This window comes from Plecotus auritus, assembly GCF_963455305.1.
Source record: "Plecotus auritus genome assembly, chromosome: 2".
Lineage (NCBI taxonomy): Eukaryota > Metazoa > Chordata > Mammalia > Chiroptera > Vespertilionidae > Plecotus > Plecotus auritus.
The window spans coordinates 41,945,281-41,966,391 of record NC_137771.1 but is presented as its reverse complement, the minus strand read 5'-3'; the positions used below and the strand labels follow the sequence as shown (position 1 = coordinate 41,966,391).

The following is a 21,111-nucleotide window of genomic DNA, read 5'->3' as shown; positions in this document are numbered from 1 at the left end:
TCTCATTATGAGTTTTATGGATTTAATTTCATAAATTAAGATATTACTCATTCACAAAAGCAAAAGCATTTTTTTAAATGTTATATAAGTAGAATTAAGTAAATTATCAGATGGGTAGATGAAGAGGTTCCTAAATAAATGTCCACAGATTGGCTATCTCATGATTTTCCTAAAGCTAATGTCTACTGGTACAGTTTATGAAATTTTCCTTTTAGGTAAGTGTGTTCTGGCTAAGAAATCTTTGCCTGTCTTTATAAATTGTTCCCGTTGTATTTCCAAGAAGCTTTATTGTCTTGTTATTTTTTACTGCATAATATATACTGGTAGAAAGAAGTCAAGATATTTTCCTTCATATGGATAGCATTGTTTATAAAAGAGTCATTTTTCTTCACTACAGTGTCTCTGTCATAAATTTGGGAGACTATGTGGAAGTTTGTTTCTGAACTCCCTATTCTATTCCATTGGCCTTTTATTTATTTTTGAGCCAATATGACATCATCACTGTAGCTTTGTAATAAGTCTTAATATCTGAGAGCTGTCCTCCAGTGTTGTTCTACAAGATTGACTTGTTATTTTTAGTCTTTTGTCTTTCCATATAAATTTCATAATCAGCTTATCAAATTACACACCCTTACAAAAACATGCCTGGGATTTTGTTTAGAGTTGTGTACATTAAATATAGGTCAGTTTGGGTACAGTTGACTAGTGTCACCAATATTGAGTCTTCCAATCCATAAATAATATATTTATTCATTTATTTAAATACTAAAGGCCCAGTGCATGAAAATTCATGCACTGGAGAGGGGGGATGCCTCAGCCTGGCCTGCCCCCTCTCATAGTCCAGGAACCCTCAGGGGCGGGAGGTGACTCAGCGATCAGGGGAAGGCGACACCCCATCACACCTCTGCTGCTGCCGCTGCCAGCAGTGCAAGCCTCGGCCAGCCCCGGATACCTGAGCCTTGGGCGGCCCTGGGCGTCTGGGCAGCCACCATCCGAGGCTTGCCTGCGCTTCAGGCCAGCCCTGGGCAGCTGGGGGCCTGAGGGGACTGCACGCCTGCTGCCCTGGCGGGGCTGAGGGGACTGGGTGCCTCCATCTTGTGGCTGTGGGTGCCGCCATCTTTGAGGGTGTGACAGTCAATTAGCATATTCCCTCCATATTGGCTGTGGGCGCCATCATCTTTGAGGGCAGGGCAGTCAATTAGCATATTCCCTCCTTATTGGCTGCGGGTGCCGCCATCTTTGAGGGCGGGGCAGTCAATTAGCATATTCCCTCCTTATTGGCTGTGGGCGCCACCATCTTTGCTACAGCATGAGGGTCAATTAGCATATTCCCTCTTTATTAGGATTCTATAATTTCTTTCAGTGATGTTTTGAGATTTTTTTTGTGTGTATATAGGACTTACCCATTTTTTTGTTATATTTATAGCTAAGTGACATTTTTTGATGTTTTAAATAGTGCCATTTAAAAAATACAGTTTGTTTTTATAATTAACCTTCTATCCAGAAACCTTGCTAACTTCACTTAATTCTAATAGTGTGTAGATTCTTTTAGATTTTACATATACATAGTTACCTTGTCTGCAAATAATGACTGCTTTATTTCTCACTTCCAGTCCATACACACACACACACACATATATATATATTTAAAAAATATTTTTATTGATTTTCAGAGAGACAGAGAGAGGGACACATTGATTGGTTGCCTCCCCTATGCGCCCCAACTGGGGCTGGGGATTGAGCATGCAACCGAGGTACGTGGCCTTGACCGGAATCAAACTCAGGACCCTTCACTCTGCAGGATGAAGCTCTATCCACTGAGCCAAACCGCCTATGGCTTACTATTGACTTTAGAATGTTATTTATATACTAGTGACTCGGTGCATGAAATTCATGCACATTAAAAGGGGATTAATTAGAGAAAATAATTTAATATTGCTATTTGCCCTTTATAATAGAAGTGTCAGAGATGAAAGAAAATTAGTAAAATGTATATGAAAACCTTCCTCCTGTCAGAGTCTGGGGCTCACCACGGGACCCAGAGTCAAGTCCCCGCCTACCCACATGTACCTCAAAATCGTGTGAGACTGAGACCCGGCTGCCGCCCACCCCCCCCTTACATTGGGCTAGATCCAGACCCGGCCAGTCCCACCCTTGAAAAGCCCTGCCGGGCAGGGGGCATAGCCTCAGGTTCCCTGACCCAGTGCCAGGATGGGGGGCATGCCTTGAGGTCCCCCGTCAAGCCCTGCTAGGTGTGGGGGGGTGCAGCTTCAGGTCCCCTGGCCCAGCACCGGGAGGGGGGCGCAGCCTCAGGTCCCCCATCAAGCCCCGCTGGGCGGGGGCGTGGCCTGAATTCCCCCGACCCAGCACTGGGGGTGCACCCTGAGGTCCCCTGTCAAGCCCCACTGGGTGGGGGGTGCGGCCTGAGGTCCCCTGTCAAGCCCCACAGGGGCGGGGGAGAGCGTAGTCTCAGATCCTTGCTGATTGCTCATTAAGGCTCCTTATGGGAACTTGGTCTCAGCTGTGGGTGCAGCCATCTTTGTGATGGAGTGATGGTCAATTTGCATATTACTCTTTTATTAGATAGGATTCTGGATACAGTCATTTGTTGGATATGTGAAAGTAGTTTTTCTCTATCTATGACTCTTCCTTTCCTTAGCAAGGTTTTTATTTTTTTGCAGAACAAATATTTTTAATTTTAATGAAATCCAAGGAGCCTCTATACCAATTTCTGGGACTATCTTTTTTTTTCTGGTATAATCCTCACAAATTCCAGCCCCTTCTGCAGCCCTGAACTTCTGTTTCCTAACTCCTTAGCTCATCTAGTCTCACCATGACCTGCTTAGAAGCCCTACCTCCCTCTGTGTGGTCAGGAAACTGTCCTAGCAGAGAGCAGGGGCAAGTCTGGGGACCATCTTAGTGCTTCTCTTTCTCTCAAGAAGTACATTGTTGTCCTACTTGTTGTTCAGAACTGAAAATGTTTGCCTCATATATCTGTCCAGTTTCATAGATATTTATGGTAGGAGGACAAGTCCAATAATAGTTACTCTCTCATGGATGGAACTGTAAACCCCAACATTTGTGACTCATGATTGTCTGTCCTTGTTTTATAAGAAGGCGCCAAGAAACTTTTTAGAAGCTCTGTATGCATACATTAGATAGTGAGGTAGCTCTTTTTTATTTTATTTTATTTTTTAACTTCCTCATGGAATATACATAGGCCTTTTTAAAAATATATATATTTTATTGATTTTTTACAGAGAGGAAGGGAGAGGGATAGAGAGTTAGAAACATCGATGAGAGAGAAACATCAATCAGCTGCCTCCTGCACACTCCCTGCTGGGTATGTGCCTGCAACCAAGGTACATGCCTCCGACTGGAATCAAACCTGGGACCCTTGAGTCTGCAGGCCAACGCTCTATCCACTGAGCCAAAGCAGCTAGGGCCATAGGCCTTTTTTTTCTGTGGCTATTTCTTTACAGAAGAATCCTGTAAACCTTGCTGTCATTGTTTGGGGGAAAGAAAGGGGTTCTCCATTCATTGTGGAGATTTGACTTAATTTGCTGTTTGAACCTACCCTCTTCTTTCCTGGGTATCAAATACTGAACCTTCCTGCGTTCCCATAGTGAGGGTATCCGTCCAGGAAGCAATATGGTGTTGTGGTAATGAGTGAGCCCTGGGACTAGACTGCATCCGTTTGAGAATTTGCTTGGCCAGAGAGTGCTAGCTGTGTGATCTCAGGTGAGTTGTCTGTCCTTTTGGAACCTTGATTTCTCTCATCTGTGGTATAGGAACAATAGCAGGACCTATGTTACAGTGCTGATACAATCCAAGTCCTAAGAGCACCAGTCTTCTAATCATTTATGTTCAGATGTCAGCCTGTTAGTCCCTCTTTATATTTTGCAGGTATCTCAGACCTAATAAATTTAACGTTAAATCCTTGATTTCCCTTCATATCTATTTATCTTTCTAATCTTCCTTTTCCCAATAAATATACCACCTTATATTCAGTTGCTTTTGAAAAACACCCGGAGTCCTCCTTAGTACTTCCTCTTCTTTATCATTTACATGTAATCGCTTACCAAGGCTCACTAATTCTATCTATAAAATATACCCCAATGTGTTTCCATCTCTACTCTTAGCATTTTTTATTACCTGGTCTTCTGTGCCAGCCTCATTATAGCTTTCACCGGTTCCATTTTTACTCCCCTCCATTCTGTTCTCCCTGACACAAAGAAGAATCAGGTCTAATAGTCTGGGATATTCACTTTCTCAAGGCAAGACTTCCATCGACAGTGGCCAGCATTTGTCATCAGAATTTTTCAGATTCTGGCTGACTTACCCCCTAATCCTGATTGACACAGTTAAAAAATATATTTGTGAATATAATCAGAAGACAGATTTTTTTTTTAGGCCCAGGTCCCACGCTCTCTAAATTGGTGTGTGTATAGCTCTTCTCTGACTTGTTATGTTGATGTTCACTTACCAGTTCACCATGTATTTAATGTGTGCCTATCGGCTGTAGGGATGCACAATACCTTGATGGAGGTCACAACTTGAATAAGAAATAGGCTCCCAATTGAAGAATATACCATAGAGATGTAACTGTATCTAAGGGTCATGCAAACTTAGTCTAGGGATTAGATTGAGGAAGAAATTATTTGAAGTGAAGATATAACAGCTAAGTAGTAATTATTCTGGTGAAGGTGTTGGCAGTGGTGTTTTTGATGGACAGCATGTCTAAAGGAAGAGAAATGATGGCCTTGTGCGGGAGTTGAAAGTTCCATGTGACTGCAGAATAGAGTCAAGAGCACCAGTGTCAAGAGGGAAAAGTGAAAGGTGGGTAGAGACTTCTTAGTTAGCAATTTTAAGGATTTTATACTGTATCTTGCATAGTGGTTAGGACCTTGGACTCTAGAGTTAGACAGACCTATGTCCTAACTCTTGTCTCTTCCACATGACTGTGGAAAAATCACTTAATCTCTTCAAGTCTGTTTTCTACTTTGAAAAAATGTGAATAGTGATAGTATCTACCTCAAAGAGTTACTTTGAGTATCCTGGACTTGATTCTTCTTGTGGATTGTATCCTTTTTTTGGACATTAATGCATCACACTCCCTTGACTTCTTGCCATTTAATATTCAAATCATATAATGTAGTTCTCGTATTCTGTTCTATCCTTATTAGACTGCCTTCCTTTGTACCATCCTGAGAAGGAGAGAGCATACTGACCTGAGGACACAAATGCCCGTGCCCCTGGTGGTTTTAGCAGTTACAGCTATTGCCATGCATTCATAAGTTGGCATTCTGATTTTATGTCAGTCTTGTGCGCTTGGCTAATGGGGACTGTTCCTGGGAGATGGATCTATTGGTCATGTGCTGTCCCTTTAGATTTATGAGCTCTTAAGGCCCAGGGCTAACGAGAAGATGGAAAATTCATTAAAATAAAGTTACTCTTGAGGCCTCTTTCAACACAGGCAGCTTGCTTTCTCTGGAGTGCTCTCTACTCTGCTCCACTAGTAGCTGTGAGCTTATTTTGTATATTTACATTTTTATAGTTGCTTTAATTTTGTATTTACAAGATATTTAATTTATCATTATATAAATTCAAAATGACTGGTAGAGAGTTAGTAAAAGCTGGTAGGACTGAGGTGGGGCTGAAGCACAGAATAATAAATAGCTGTTCAGTTATCCGCTGATAAAATGATATCCTGTGAAATATTTGATTTTGTTGTGTTTATATATTAATTTGTCACTATACAGAGAATTTGGCACTTTACAGTCATTTACAGAAATGACTTGTTTATTTGATTTCACAAACAACAAAATCATTTATTGTTAGTTTTATTTGTTTCTTAACTATGGAAAAAACACACGATGTATTTTAGTGGTTCTAAACTGGACCTCTTGGCAGGGCACTTTATGATTGTTTTGATTGTCACAGTGATTGGGGAGATGGGGATTACTGATGTCTCATGGACCTGGAGGATGGGGGCAGGCCTGTTAAATATGCTGTAGTGGCCTGGAGAGCCCTCCAGAGGGAGGAACTGTCCAGCCCTGGTGAATTGTAAGTGGCCCTTGTGAGAGACACTGCCTGCAGGTTTCTTCATGAGCCTCAGTAACTGTGCAGATAGCACCATCTAGTGAGGGAAGTAGGTCATAAGCAAAATTTACTTTCATCATAAAAATGAGAGAAAATGCAACATTCTAAACTTTCTGTAAAATAAAAAGGTTATAGAATCGTATACTTTTGGAGCAGGAAGGAAAATTAGGGATAATCTGATCCACCCTCTCCCTTTACAGATAAGGAAATCAGGGTCCAAAGAGGAGAAGTGATTTGTCCAGTAACATATACCTAGTTAGTAGCGAGAGCCGGGGCTGGAGTCCAGGTCTCATAGTTTCTCAGGTTAGTAATCTGAGCCTTTGACATAGCAAACTGACCAGCTTTGTGTTCTATTTGGGTTAATAGCTTAGGTTATTTGTTTAGTGATTCATTTAAGAAAGAAAAAACTGTAAATGTGCACATCTCATTTACGAGGTTTGTTATAAGGTAAACTTGCATAATGCATGCATTATTCATTCCACCTTGTTTTGAACCTAACTGTATTACCTAGAAAAATGAGGCAGGCTTCTGTGTATTTAATTTTTTAGTTGCTATGATTTCAGCTCCAAGTGTTGAGTGTTACGATAAAAGCTTTAGGATAGAGAAAAATATATACATGAAAATGTATTATAAATTTATCATATTGATGAACTGACATGCTGGCAATCAAAAGATGCAAAACACTAAAGGAAATGAATTAAAAAATAATGGAAGTCTTCCCATTTCTCCTATTTTAGGGCACAGGAAATGAATTAATACAATGAGTTAGTATTTGATATATACATAGAACAATACCCGATACATATAAGTATTAATTATTAATTAAACAAAATATATAACTGATATTTTGAACTTCTGGTTTTAAAACCTGTGCTCTTCACATTACCCCTATACTGCCTCAACAAGTATTCTAGGACCAATGTAGTTCACATATTTTTGTATGTTTGTGGCCATTATCAGTTCTGTTTTAAGAAGGAAATGTTGTCTAGAAAGTGTTTCATTCTTCTTTCTTTATGTACTGCCAATGGATTAAATAAGAATTCACAAGTGAAATTAATAAATACTAGAGATAAATGAAAACAAGACCAGAACCTACCAAAAGTTATGAGATACAGTGGAAGCATTGCTCAGGATAAATTTATAGCTATAAATGCTTAAAAATGTGAAAGATCTCAAACAACCTAACTTTACAACTTAAAAAACTATAAAAAGAACAACAAAGTAAACCCCAAGCTGCTAGAAGGAAGGAAATAACAAAGATTAGATCAGAGATAAATAACATTGTGAATAAAAAGAGTTTGTTTTTAAAAAGATCAGCAAAATTGGCAAATATTTAGTTGGACTAGGAAAAAATATAAAAGACTCAGATTACTAAACTCAGAAATGAAAGTGGAGATAACACTACTGATTCTGTAGAAACAAAGAGGCGTATAATACAGTATTATGAACAATTGTATGCCCCCCAAATTGGACAACCTTGATGAGATGGACAAATTTCAAGAAATAACCTACCAATGCAGCCACTGTGGAAAACAGTATGGAGTCTCCTCAAAAAACTAAAACCTGGAACTGCCCTATGATCTAGCGATTCCATTTTTGGGAATAAAGTGAAAGAAACCCGAAACACTGATTCAAAAGAATATATGCACCTCTATGTTTATTGCAGTGCTATTATTAATAGCCAGGATTTGGAAGCAGCCCAAGTGCGCATCAGTAGATGAGTGGATAAAAAAGTTGTACATTTACACAATGGAATACTACTCGGCCATAAAAAAAGAAGGAACCTTACCCTTTGCGATAGCATAGATGGACTGGAAGAATATGCTAAGTGAAATAAGCCAGTCAGAGAAAGACAAATACCATATGATTTCACTTATATGTGGAATCTAATAAACGAGACAAAATAGAAACAGACTCATAGATACAGAGAACAGACTGAAAGCTGTCAGAGGGGAGGGGTTGGGGGCCTGAGTGAGATAGGTGAAGGGATTAAGCAAAACACACACACACACACACAAAACCAAACTCAGACACAAACAGTATGGTGATTTACAAAGAGAAAGGGTGGTGGTGGAGGTAGAAGAGAGTAAAGGGGGGATAAATGCCTGTGGAAGGAGAAGACTCTGGGTGGTGGATACACAATACAAATATAGATGATGTATTGTAGAAGTCTACACTTGAAACCTATATAATTTTATTGACTAATGTCACCCAATAAAATCAATAAATCACAAAGAAATAGAAAACTGAATAGACCTGTAACTAGTATGGAGATTGAATCAGTAATCAAAAATCTTTCAACAGAGAAAAGCCCTGGATCTGACAACATCATTTGTCAATTCTACCAAGAATTTGAAGAAGTAATACTAATTCTTCTCAAACTTTTCTAAAAGACTGGAGGGGAGGGGAGAATACTCCCTAACTCATTCTGTGAGGCCAGCATAACCCTAATACCAATGACAAAGACACTACAAGAAAAGAAAACTACACTGAGTGACCAGATTATTATGATCTCTGAACGCATAATAATCTGGCCACTCAGTGTGTGTGTGTGTGTGTGTGTGTGTGTGTGTGTGTGTGTGTGTGTGTTTTAGAGGCCCGGTGCATGAATTCATGCATGGGTGGGGTTTGGCCAGCCTGGCCAGGGGAAGGGGACATGGGCAGTTGGCCAGTCTGCCTGCTGGTTGAACTCCTTGTGGATGGGACAATTTGCATATTAGCCTTTTATTATATAGGATATACACTGAGTGGCCAGATTATTATGCGTTCAGAGATCATAATAATCTGGCCACTCAGTGTATAGGTCAATATCTATTCTAGTGGTATAGATTAAGAATAAATTTTCTAGTACAGTTTATTAACAGTTAAATTTTAAAACTTAATTTTTATGAAAACTTAATTTGGAAGATTTTTACCCTTAATATGTGTTCTTTTTTTTTTTCTTCTTTTTTTTCTGGACCACTTTAGTGATATACTTCTTTTTTTATTTTTTAAAATCTTTATTGTTGAGATTATTACAGATGTCCCTCTTTTTTCCTCCTATTGCCCCCCTCCACCCAGTTCCCGCCCTGCCCCAGGCCTTCACTGCCCTATTGTCTGTGTCCAGAGGTAATGCATATATGCATATAAGATCTTTGTTTAATCTCTCCCCATCCTCCCACCCCCCTTCCCTCTGAGAATCATCAGTCTGTTACATTTCCATGCCTCTGATTCTATTTCACTCACCAGTTTATTCTGTTCATTAGATTTCTTATTCGTTTATTTTGATTTTTAGACTCAATTGTTGATAGGTATGTATTTGTTGCCAGTTTGTTGTTCATATTTTTGATCAGTGTATGCTTAATTTCTGACTGGTCCTTTTCCATTTTTTTGGAGGTTTCTAGAAGATTCTTGAGTAACCTTATAATCGTAGTTTTGAACTCTATATCTAGTAGTTTGCTTTCTTCCATTTCTTTGATTTGTGACATGTTTCTTTGTCTCTGCAGTTGGACTGCTTCTCTGTGTTTTTTCTCTGTTTTGAGTAGAGCTGCTATATCTCCTTGAGTTGGTAGAATGGCCTTGTATAGTAGGTGTTCTAGAGGGCCCAGTGGCTCGGCTTCCCCAGTCACCTGAGATGGAAGCTCTAAGTGCACACCCCTTTTGGGCTGTGAGCACAGTCTTGTTGTAGTTGAGACTTGATTGCTGTTGGTGTCACTGGGAGGAATTGACCTCCAGGCCAATTGGCTGTGAGAACCAGCTATGACTACAGTGGGAAAGCTGCTATGCAGGAGATACCCCTTTGGAGCAGGACTTGCTTCAGTGGGGCTTTGGTGCTCACTGAGTCTGCCCCTTGAGTGTGTCGCTTATGGATGTGTAGAGTTATTGTCTGGTATGGTCTGACATTGACCTCTTGGGTCTCCCGGGAGGTGCAAAGTCAGCAACTACCTGGGCCACCCAGCAGAGCTACAGAGAGATCTGTAGATTCCTCCTCTTTGTATTGGGTTTAGAAGTGCCCAGCTGAGGCCCAGCTATGAAGCAAGGCAGGCTGTGTGCTGGTGCGGGTCTTGGGCCTTTTATTGATAGGTTTGGGGCTCCCTGACCCAGCTGCAACTTGTTTCAGAGTTTAGCCTGAGCAAGGACAGACCATTCATATGCAAAAGCTGCTGCACACAGCTTGGGTGGGGTTGTAAATTAGATGAAGTGTGGTCTTAGGGAATCATCAGGGCAGAGCAAACAGAAATGGCTGCCAGTCAGCTCTGGGACTGGGGAGGTCCCAGAATAGGAACAATGATCCCTGCAAGCACCTTTGTCTGGGAGAAAGCTGCCCTAGAGTTCCTTCCCCAATGCCAGACAATCCAGTTCCTCCTCATATGTGTCTGTGTTCCCCAAAGCCTCGCCCTAGTGCTGGAGCTCAGAGGAAGCAGGACCTTGTAAGTTCAGTTTGTAGTGCCGGCCTTTTAAGAGGAACAGCTGGTTCTCCAGCAGCCTCTGTGTCACTCAGCCCCAGTCCACACTGGTTTTTACAGCCTGTAGTTCTTACTGCCCGTAGGGACTTCTTTTCCCAGCTCTGGGACCCTAAGCTGGGTGTCAGATGTGAGGCTGGGACCCCTTGTTCCTCCAGGTGGCCTCCTTAGAGACGATGTCCCTCCTGATTAAAAAAGCGGCACATGCTGGTGCCGGACCAGCCTGTTCTGCGCCTCCGCACCTCCTACTAGTTTCAGTGTGCTTTCTTCTTTACTTCTCTACTTATAGGACTTACATTCAGCCAGCTTTCTAGCAGTTCTGGATGATGGTTGTTCTGTATTTTAGTTGTAATTATGATGTGGTTGTGGGAGGCAACAAGTTCAGGCGTTTACCTACACCACCATCTTCAAATCCCTAATGCGTGTTCTTAATATCTATCATAGTGAAAAGCGTGGGTTTCTTTGGAAGTGGTATTAATGTAAATATTGTGTACGGGCAAGTAGGAAGGGTGGACATATATTTTTTTTTGAGTTCTATAAAACCATATTGTTTGAGTATTCTTTTTAAAAGCAATGAGTATATTCCTCTTTTATTAAAACAATAGAAAATATTTTTAAAACATGTAAGGACATAAATGTAAACTTTTAAAAATGTCCTCATAGTTATACTAATGTGTGCTTTTATTAATTTTGGTTCTAGGCTTGTGTGGACGTCAGATCCAGTTCAGTGTTTTGGCAGCAGCTGGAACTTGCAGATACCCTCTCTGGTCACCCCAACGTGCCAGAATGGTTATCCACACACCCTTCTCATGGAAACCGAGTTGAGCAGTTGGATAAACTCATACCCGAGGTGAGCTAACACTATTGAAGGCAGGACATTACTTTTACTGTATCCCTTATTTTTAATGCTGTTACTTCTCATGCTTAGAGAAGGAGTTCTAGTTTGTCAACTATTTTGATCACTATAATTATGGATTATCAGTTTTCAAAGGATTTGACTGAAGACTAAAATCCTGCTTGTCCTCAAGTCATGGGGGATAAATTGCTGTGTAGACTTGACTTTTCTTGAAGGTGAAGGTTTAAGCTTTTTAGTATCATTCCTTTTAATTTTAGCTGATTTGGTGAAAGTCCAAAACTCATGGTATGTTTTTTCAACATATTGGTCATAATTTAATCTTTTTTCAGTGATTTAAGCTTATTGTTAAAAAACAACAATAACAAACTCCAGTTAATGACTTGTGCAAAATTTTTGGGTCAAGTGAGTATTTATTCCAATAATGATGCTGGAATATTTCTTAGAAAATCCCTTGATATTAGTTTTTTTTCCCCCTGGTTATTTATTTCTTTAAAAAGAGAGAGTAAAGTGTGCATGACTTTTTTCTGTAGAATTCATTAACGAATAAAGCTAAAGCAGCTTTTTCCCAATTAGTTTTTACTACCGTCTAAACATGTTTTTATTTTTTTTTAACATAATTTAAAATGTTTTCTGTGGTATCCACTTCAGTACAAGATGGATGTCAGGTATCTCCAAACCAAGCTGCACACTCTTTCTGTCTCACTTGCATTGCCAGGATGACTACAAATTTAACTTGACAGATATTGAGCACCTATTATAAGAAAAAAATACTGGTAGATACAGAGGATACAAAGAGAATTAAGACATGGTTTTTTATATTTTCAGGATGCTAATGTAAGTACAAAATGATTCTTAATACAATAAGCGATAGGATTTATTATAAGAAAAGTAGAAATATAGTGGTATGCAATTTGAAGGAATAGCCTGCATCTAGTTTGGGATAATAAACTACCAGGAGATTCATTTATTGATTCATGTGATTTATATGGAAATCCACTGATAGTTTGCCATTCTGTATTCTGTAGCTGGGAACAATACAGTCTCTGCTTTCTTGGAGCTAACATTCATGTCAATGCAAGTAATAAACAAACATACATACATGCAGTATGTCACGCAGTGATAAACACATTGGGGAAAAGTAAATCAGATTAAAGGTAGTAAAGAGGGCTGGACAGCAGAGAAGGTGTGCTGGTCTACCTTCCTTTGTCAGAGAAAGCCTTAACCTAACAGAATCGAAAGAAGCAGGGGACCAAGTCCTGTGGCTATCTGGAGAGAGAGTCTTTCAGGCTGAGGAGGCAGCAAGTGCACAGGACCTGGAGGGAGAGTATGTTTGGTGTGTTCAAGGAATGTCTAGGAGTTGAGTGAGTCAAGGAGTGTGTGTGTGTTGTGGGGGGGATGGTTGAGGTATAGCGGGACCAGATCACGAAGGGTCTTTTCTAAACCATTGTAAGGACTTGACTTTTATTCCAAGTGATCTGGGAAACTAGTAGAGGGGTTTTGAGTAGAGGGATGACTTGATCACTTGATCTGACTCATGTGATGACTCATCTGTTCTGTGGTGGTCATGGGGACTGTAGTGGGGCAAGGGTGGAATCCAGGAGATTTTTTACAAGGCTCTTGCAATAATCCTTTGAAGATATTATAGAGGCAGAAGAGAGGAGAAGAAGTGCTCAGAGTTTGGATATATTTTGAAAGGAATGATGAGGAATTGTTGCTAGTTTGGGCATACTTGTGCCTTTCATGGGCATTGGGGCCAGCCAGACATGGATTCTTAAGAACTATCCTAAATATATTTCATTTATACCCTTAATTTGAAGAAAAAATACTTGAGAAAAAAACAGCAGTGACATTTACTTGACACATTGTAGTTATCATTCATCTTAAAAGAACAGCATAGGACTAGAAGAATATGGGTTTCATCCGTAACTAATTTGTACCGAAGATCACTTACTCTAAGCCTTCTTAAGTGCTGCCCAAGACCCAGGGAACTTGCATAACCCTAGGAGGCTTAGCTTCTCACTAAAGCCATAATAACCACATGGTTTCCTTTTGGAATGCCCTTTTTATTTTTCTTCAGTGAAATTCTAAAAATGTGTGGTTTACTTAAATTGGATAATGAATTTTATTCAACTTTCATCTAAATTCTGAGTTGTCTTTTCATCATCGAAGATAACTAAGGATCTTTGGAGAAGTAAAATGTGCTTTAGAGAAGTTTTTATAATAATTAATTGATTAGTGAGTATGAAGGAAAATGATTAGAGAAATAAATATGTTATTTGGGCACCAATGATGAAGATAAGCTTTGGGAGATATTATTTTTCTAAAAATAAACTATCCTAGTTTAGAAACTTAAGTTGAAAACCTTATATATCCCCCCTCACCTCCCCAAGTGATTAAATTCAATTTGAAAGTAATAAAATTCTACTACAATATTGGGAGTAATTTAGTGGTTGAAGTGAAACTTATAGTTAGTGTAAGAGTCTGTTGATAATTAGAATACATAGTCATAATTCAGAGATTGGAATTCCCTACTATCGTTTCTAATTTCTTTAATGAAAGAAAGCAAATCCTCAGGCAGTATGTAGAATTATGTGAGTCTATATACTACTAAAGACTACGTTTTTGTTTGATTTTATTTAAGATTTTTTTCTACTTAAGTTAGTACGATATATTTTACCTAATGCTCCTGTTCTTTGACAATTCTGATGTTATGCCTGAAGTGACGGACGTCTCAAAGGCAGTTGGAAATACAAAGCAGCAGAGCACAGATATCTAGGCCAGAGATGAGGACTTGAGAGTAACTCCATAAAGGTGGTAGTTGAAGCAGTGAGAGTGGAGTAGGCAGAGAAAAAGATCCTGGATAGAGTTAGCAGTGTTAGGTGGTTTCCACATTTAATTGGGAGGAGGAAGACAGAGCCCCTTATAGATCAGATTCATAGCAGGAGAAAAGATCAAGAAAATCAGGAAAAGGAGACATATGTAATACTTTAAACAATAAAGAATTTAAATTAAAAAGAGAGAAAGAAGAGACTGTAAATAAACACCACAGACTGGAAAAAAAAAAAAAAAAAGAAAGAAAACCAGGAAAGTAAAATTTTTTGTTTCTATGAGAACACAAATCTTGGTAATTTTGATTTCTTTAAAATTTAACTTACTGAAGATTGTATATTTTTATTTCTTATTGGATTCCTTGAATATCATCATAGAAATATATTATTTTTTACTAGGCATATCAACATTTAAGATTTTAAGTTTTAAAACTCTATTCACTTAACAAATATTTATTAGTAATCAATTATGTGCCAGATTGTAGGTGTTGTAGCTGCTGTGAATGAAATAGACAGAAAAAAAAACCCCTGCCCTTATGAAGCTTATTTTGCAGTAAAGAGAGACAGACAATAAATAGAATAACTTAGTAATATATAGAATAAATCACCAATATATTATTATATGTTAGTCAGTAATAAGTATTAGGGAGGAAAGCAAAGGAGGAAGGACAGTGTATTAGTCAGCTTGGATTAAGCAACAGGAATTCATTTCTTCAGAGTTCCAAAGGCTAGATATCCAATCCAGTGTTAAGGTTCCAGCCATTTGAATTCTGGTGAGTCTCTTCTCCTGGCTGCAGATGGCTGGCTTCCCACTGTGTCCTTACATGGTGGAGAGAGTGAACATGCCGTGTCTCTTCCTCTTCTTATAAGGGCAGTAATCCCATCATGAGAGCCCCAACTCATGACCTCCTCTAACCCTGATCAGCCCCCAAAGGCTCCATCTCCAAATACATTGGGGGTTAGGATTTTAACATATGAATCTGGGGCGGGGGAAGGGGGGTCGGGAAAATACTTCAGTCCATAACAGGGATGTAAGGTGTGAGCAGAGATGGCAGAAGGGTCAGAATAGCTGTTTAAAAGGGAGTTGATCAGAGAAAGTTTCACTGAGAAGATGTTACTTGAACAAAGACTTGAAATAAGTGAGAGTCTTTGCCTGGGGGTTGAGGGGTGTGGGGTGGGGTAAGAACCTTTCAGGGTAGGAAATAGTTAGTACAGTGCTCTGAGGCAGGAGTGAGCCTGGTGTGGTTGGATGGAGTGAGCAAGGGGACGTGAGGGTGCAGGCCTTGAAGCTCCTGTGAGGACTTTGCTTTTGTTCAGAGATAGGACCCCAGGGGAGGGTTTCAGCAGAGGACTAGAGGAGTACCAGGATCTGACCTACAAAGGATGTGAATACAGTTCCTACAAAATACTATAATCATAATTTTGGAGTACTTTAGTATAGAACAGTGGTCGGCAAACTCATTAGTTAACAGAGCCAAATATCAACAGTACAACGATTGAAATTTCTTTTGAGAGCCAAATTTTTTATACTTAAACTTCTTCTAATGCCACTTCTTCAAAATAGACTTGCCCAGGCCGTGGTATTTTGTGGAAGAGTCACACTCAAGGACCCAAAGAGCCGCATGTGGCTCGCGAGCCGCGGTTTGCCGACCACTGGTATAGAATAATGTTTACAAAGAGACTAGTTCCTTTTTTAAAAAAAAATTTTTTATTGATTTCAGAGAGGAAGGGAGAGGGAGAAAGAGATAGAAACATCAATGATGAGGAGAATCATTGATCAGCTGCCTCCTACACTCCCCCTACTGGGAATCGAGTCCGCAACCCAGGCATGTGCCCTGACCGGAAATCGAACACTGACCTCCTGGTTCATAGATCGATGCTCAACCACTGAGCCATGCCAGCTGGGCCAGACTAATTCCTTTTTTTGTTTTTTAAATCAAGAAAATGTCCCCAAAGTAGAAAATATTCCTGCTATTTTTTAAATGTGAATTCTGAGATAAAGCATGTGTAAAAGCCTAGTTAAATATAATCCTGTGATCCACTAGCGTTTAAAAAGGATAAATATAGGGTTGTAGTAAAGATTTTATTTGTAGTTAATAAGATGATATAATTTTATTTACTTGAAATAACAGTTAAATTTAGGAAATGCATATCCCACATATTTTGGTTACCATAACAACTTGGGTGAAAGATTGAAGAACAGATGTTATATCAACCTGTTGATGTTTAGTAGTATGACAGTTTTATAATTATAGTTGCACTGTTCAGAATTTAAAATTGTGTAAACCATAAGTTGTCCTTAAAAGAGATATCTTTTTATACTCTCTATAAGGATTGTTATAAATATTTACATGTTATAAATATGAATATATTTATATGTGAAAATTTATATGTGAATAAGGGAAATTGTATGATAACCCAGGGTAAAAAGTCACTTGAAAGATTTATTTTACAACTGAATTTAGACTGAATTTTTTATTTTCTACTTCTCTCACCAATTCTTTGCCATCTTTTCCTTGGGGTGGGGCGAGGAGATGGAAAGTGATAAAATATATAGGAGAAACATTTAATTTACTACATTCAATTTTTTAGATGTCAGAACCACTCAGTGGCTGGCTGTCAATATATTCATTTTATTCTCACTTATTTTGAATTCTTTAAACTTTCAGGAAGCTGGGAGTTTGAACTCATATGTAAATCATTCTTATGCATTTAAAATTGGACAGTGTAAATACATAAATCATTAATATTATACATTCTGTAAATAGAACATGCGAGAGTGCTTAACATCGAAGTGAAATGTCGTTCTTGGCCAATGTACACAAACATATACCGTTCACCTTACAGAATTTCATTTTCTCTGACAGGGAGAGTGTTGAGGAAGAGGGAAATATAGCAGCTACTGTAATTGAATTGGCCTCTGAATCATATAAAGCCAGGAAGCCTGACAGTAACATTGTCTAAAACCTTTAAAAAACATTATGGTACACATGATGTGTATCTACTTGAGGCTGAAAATGAATGGGCTATTAGAAAAAAAATAGCTTTTAGAGGAAAAGGGGGAAAAAATGAAGGTGATTTTTTCCCCCCCCTTGAAATGTCTTGGTTCCTATTTTCATAGGAAGCTTTTAATCTGATCATGAAACTTCTCTGGCATTATTTTTTTCCTTTTTTAAAAAAACTTAATTATTATAGTTTAGTTTTTATGAATAAGTAATTGCAGTTCTCTTGATATGTAGTACCTGGAAGAATCCTGATATGTATTAGCAGTTGTTTCATGAGTACTTTAGTTGTTACTGGGAATAAATACAGCCATTTCTTAGAACGTTATTCTCATGTTAGGAGTGGTTGACTATACAATTTTATTTGAAAACTTTTCCCTATTATTTTATTTCAGAGGACAATTGGCCTGTGTCAGAGTGAACTTAATTTTAATATATTTATCTAAAATTTCTAGTCATTTACATTTAATTATTTTAGACCACTTCAAAAATTAGTCAGACTTCAGCTTCCACTGCAGCTTGTGAAAGGACAGGAAATGAGTTAGTGGAAGAAAAATTTTAAAAGGTGAAATCATGACATATAAATATAAAATGAACCATATCTGCGATTTTACTTAACTTACTAGTGAGGGAGCCTGTAATATGTCACCACTAGCTCAAAGGAGACTTCAGTAGCCATCGGTATGCAGGCTCTGAAGGGATGCTGAAATGAGCTTACAAACAGGCGCAAAACCGATCCACTCATAAGGCAATCAGTTGCCTTCTACCAGACATGGACAAACATCATTTGCATGGTTATCAGTTTTTTACAACTTACAGAGTTGTACAATAGCTCTGAGACCATGGAAGGTGGAGATAACACCCAAGAATGCACTCGACAGGACATACCCAATGATCTTATTTGCCCATATCACAGTCTTCCACAGTTTTCTGTTTTTGTTTTTCCTATTGTCATTTATTTACCTTTCAAGTAAAGATACCAAGTCAAATCATCCTGTCAGACTAACATACAGGGTGTCCCCCCAAAATGTTTACACATTCTAAATGATTATAAAGTCAGTGTTTATTAACATACAGTTCATTTTCAAAATTAAGTGAGTTATTAGCTGTACATTTTTTTGGGACACCCTATATAAACAGAAGTTTCTGTTTTGTTATTTTTATTTATTTATTTTTAAACTATGTTTTATTGATTTTTAGAGAGAGATGAAGGGAGAGGGATAGAGAGATAAAAACATCTCATCTATCAGCTGTTTCCTTGAGCCCACAACCTGGGCATGTGCCCTTACTGGGAATCGAACCATCAACCTCTTGTTTCCTGGGTTGACACTCAACCACTGAGTCACACCGGCCAGGCTGTTTTGTTATTTTAAAGCAACCACACAGGCATTATTCTTGTTGTATTTCTTTTTTTTTCTCCTAAAGTAGTAACCAACTATTCTCATTAATTTCCATTGAATCTATTGAGTTTTAGGATTGAGGTTATTGATGCTAAAATCTTAGGCTTTTTGAAAAGTATATGCTTGCCTTCAGAAATTAAGGGAAAGAGTTGGAAATAGAGGGGGTGTAAAAGGATGTTTTATGTTTTAAGAGAAACATTTAAACCTCTCATGGGCCATTTAGAACTCAAGATACAGATGTAAAATCAAGGATGAAGTCACAGATATACAAAAATGGGAGAGAAGGGAAGACATAGTGGGAAAGGGTTTTTTATTTCTTTTTCATTTTTAATATAATTGAATTTATTGGGGTGACATTGCTTAATACAGTTTTATAGGTTTCAGGTATACACTTTTATCATACATCATCTGTATATTGTATTGTGTATTCACCACCCCAAGTCATGTCTCCTTCCATCACAATTTGCTTTCCTTTGCCCTCTTCTACCTCCTCCCACCCCCCCATCCCCCCATCCCTCTGATAAAGGGTTTTTTTCTTTTAGGAAAAATTATTTTAACTTAACTTTTTATTATAGTTTTTAAAAAACACATGTAAAAGTAGAGAATAATTTAATGAATCCCCATTTCTCAATCACATTCATTAGTATCAACCTTTTTGTACACATGCTTCTTCTGTTTCTTCTCTGTTTTTTTTGTTTTTCACTCTGAAGTATTTTAAAAAAAATATATTTTTATTGATTTTAGAGAGGAAGGGAGAGGGAGAGAGAGACAGAAACATCAATGATGAGAGAGAATCATTGACCGGTTGCCTTCTGTGCGCCCCCCAACTGGGGATCGAGCCCACAACTTGGGCATGTGCCCTTGTGCAGAATCAAACCCGGGACTCTTCAGTCCACAGGCAGATGCTCTATCTACTGAACCAAACCAGCTAGGGCTACCCAGAAGTAGTGTAGTACAAATCCCAGACATGAGGGCTTTCCTTCCTAATTAGTTCAATATTCATTCTAGAAAGTATCCTTTTTTTCCATTATATACCTAAGAAAATTAATAGTAATTCCTTAATAAAATTCTATCCATATTCAGATTTCTGCCTCAGAAGATAGTTTTACAATTGGTTTGTTCAAATCATGATCCATCAAGACCCATACATTGCATTTGGTTGCTGTGTCCCCTAAGTCTCTCTGACTTTAGAGCAGTGCCCCCACCCTGTTGTTTTTCTTAATACATCTTTGACTTGTTAAATAAATCGAGCCCCACATTCTAGATTTATCTGATTGCTTCTTTGTGGTGTCCTGTAGTTACTATCTAAACATGGTGCACTGTTTAATTTCTTCATCTGCTTTACAAAAATTATTTTGTTTACTTGTTTATTGTCTGTCTCTTCCCCTGGAATGTAAGGCCCCTGTTTATTGCTGTATCCTTAGTGCCTGTGACCGTTTCTGAGATGCTTAGAGAATATTTGCTAAAGGATTGTGTGGTGTGTAACAGTAGGAGAGATAAGTAATGTAATATTGGGTCAAACGTAGAAAACTGGGCAATACAGTTGAGTAGTGGTTCTGCTTCCCCACAGAAATTTGGCAAATGTAGAAATTGAGCATGTAGCAAATTAATAGTTGGTAATGGGAAAGGATATTCTTAGGAAGTACTGTAAAAATAGTAGTCTTAGGAGTCCTGGGTTTTAATCTGACCCAGCCACACAAGTTTAAGGAAGTTCCCTACCCTAAACTTCATTTTGCTTCACCTGTCACATTGAGATAGCAGTGTCTTCTGGCTGTTTTACATACATTCTTGTGCGTTGGCGGTGATGAGGTCCTGCCTCCTCCTCTCTTTCCTCCCCTTCTTCCCTCATAAGACACTTTGATGATAAGTACTCTACACCAGGATCAACATTTATGAAAGGAAAGGAAATGAGTTAGGAGGGAGCCTGTAATATGTCACCACTAGCTCAAAGGAGACTTCAGTAACCATCGGGATGCAGGCTCTGAGGGATGCTGAAATGAGCTTATAAACAGGTGCAAAAATGATCTACTCATAAGGCAATCAGTTGCCTTCCACCAGACATGGGCATGGTTCATATGATAGCACCAGTTTAGATAACATTTTAAAATACCTGGCACCATGCAAGGCACAGCGAAAGTGAACAGTAAATGTTGGTTGCTTTCTCTCTAGTTGGAATCTTTAAGCCAATTCCATATTTAATTCCAAGTCTTCCTTGGGATTCTTAGAGCTGTATATTCTTGTTAATGGAGTACATTCCTGCCTTCTCTTACACTGTAAACTCTTAAGAGTGTTTTTCCTATGACATTTGTCATAATGATTTATTCATAGCTTGTGTTCTGTAAATGCTTGTTTAAAATTCGGCATCCATTTAAGTGCCTATTATGTGCAGTGCATGAAGTTAAACACAGAAAACAAAGTAAAATGGGAAGGCATATTCTAGCTGTACAGTGGGAAAATGTTGCTCACTTTTAAAGAGGTGAA

The 21,111-nt window shown here is 38.6% G+C and overlaps 1 protein-coding gene across 4 annotated transcripts in view; it reads left to right on the top strand.

The window, feature by feature from the left end:
* The window catches only part of OMA1 (OMA1 zinc metallopeptidase), a 43,087-nt gene that overhangs the window by 17,433 nt on the left and 4,543 nt on the right, over window positions 1-21,111 (top strand). For all 4 annotated transcript variants that reach the window (XM_080654751.1, XM_080654749.1, XM_080654750.1 and 1 more), the window contains one exon: window positions 11,245-11,394. In XM_080654751.1, the coding sequence (XP_080510877.1) occupies window positions 11,245-11,394 (150 nt within the window). The remainder of the gene's footprint in view (window positions 1-11,244; window positions 11,395-21,111) is intronic.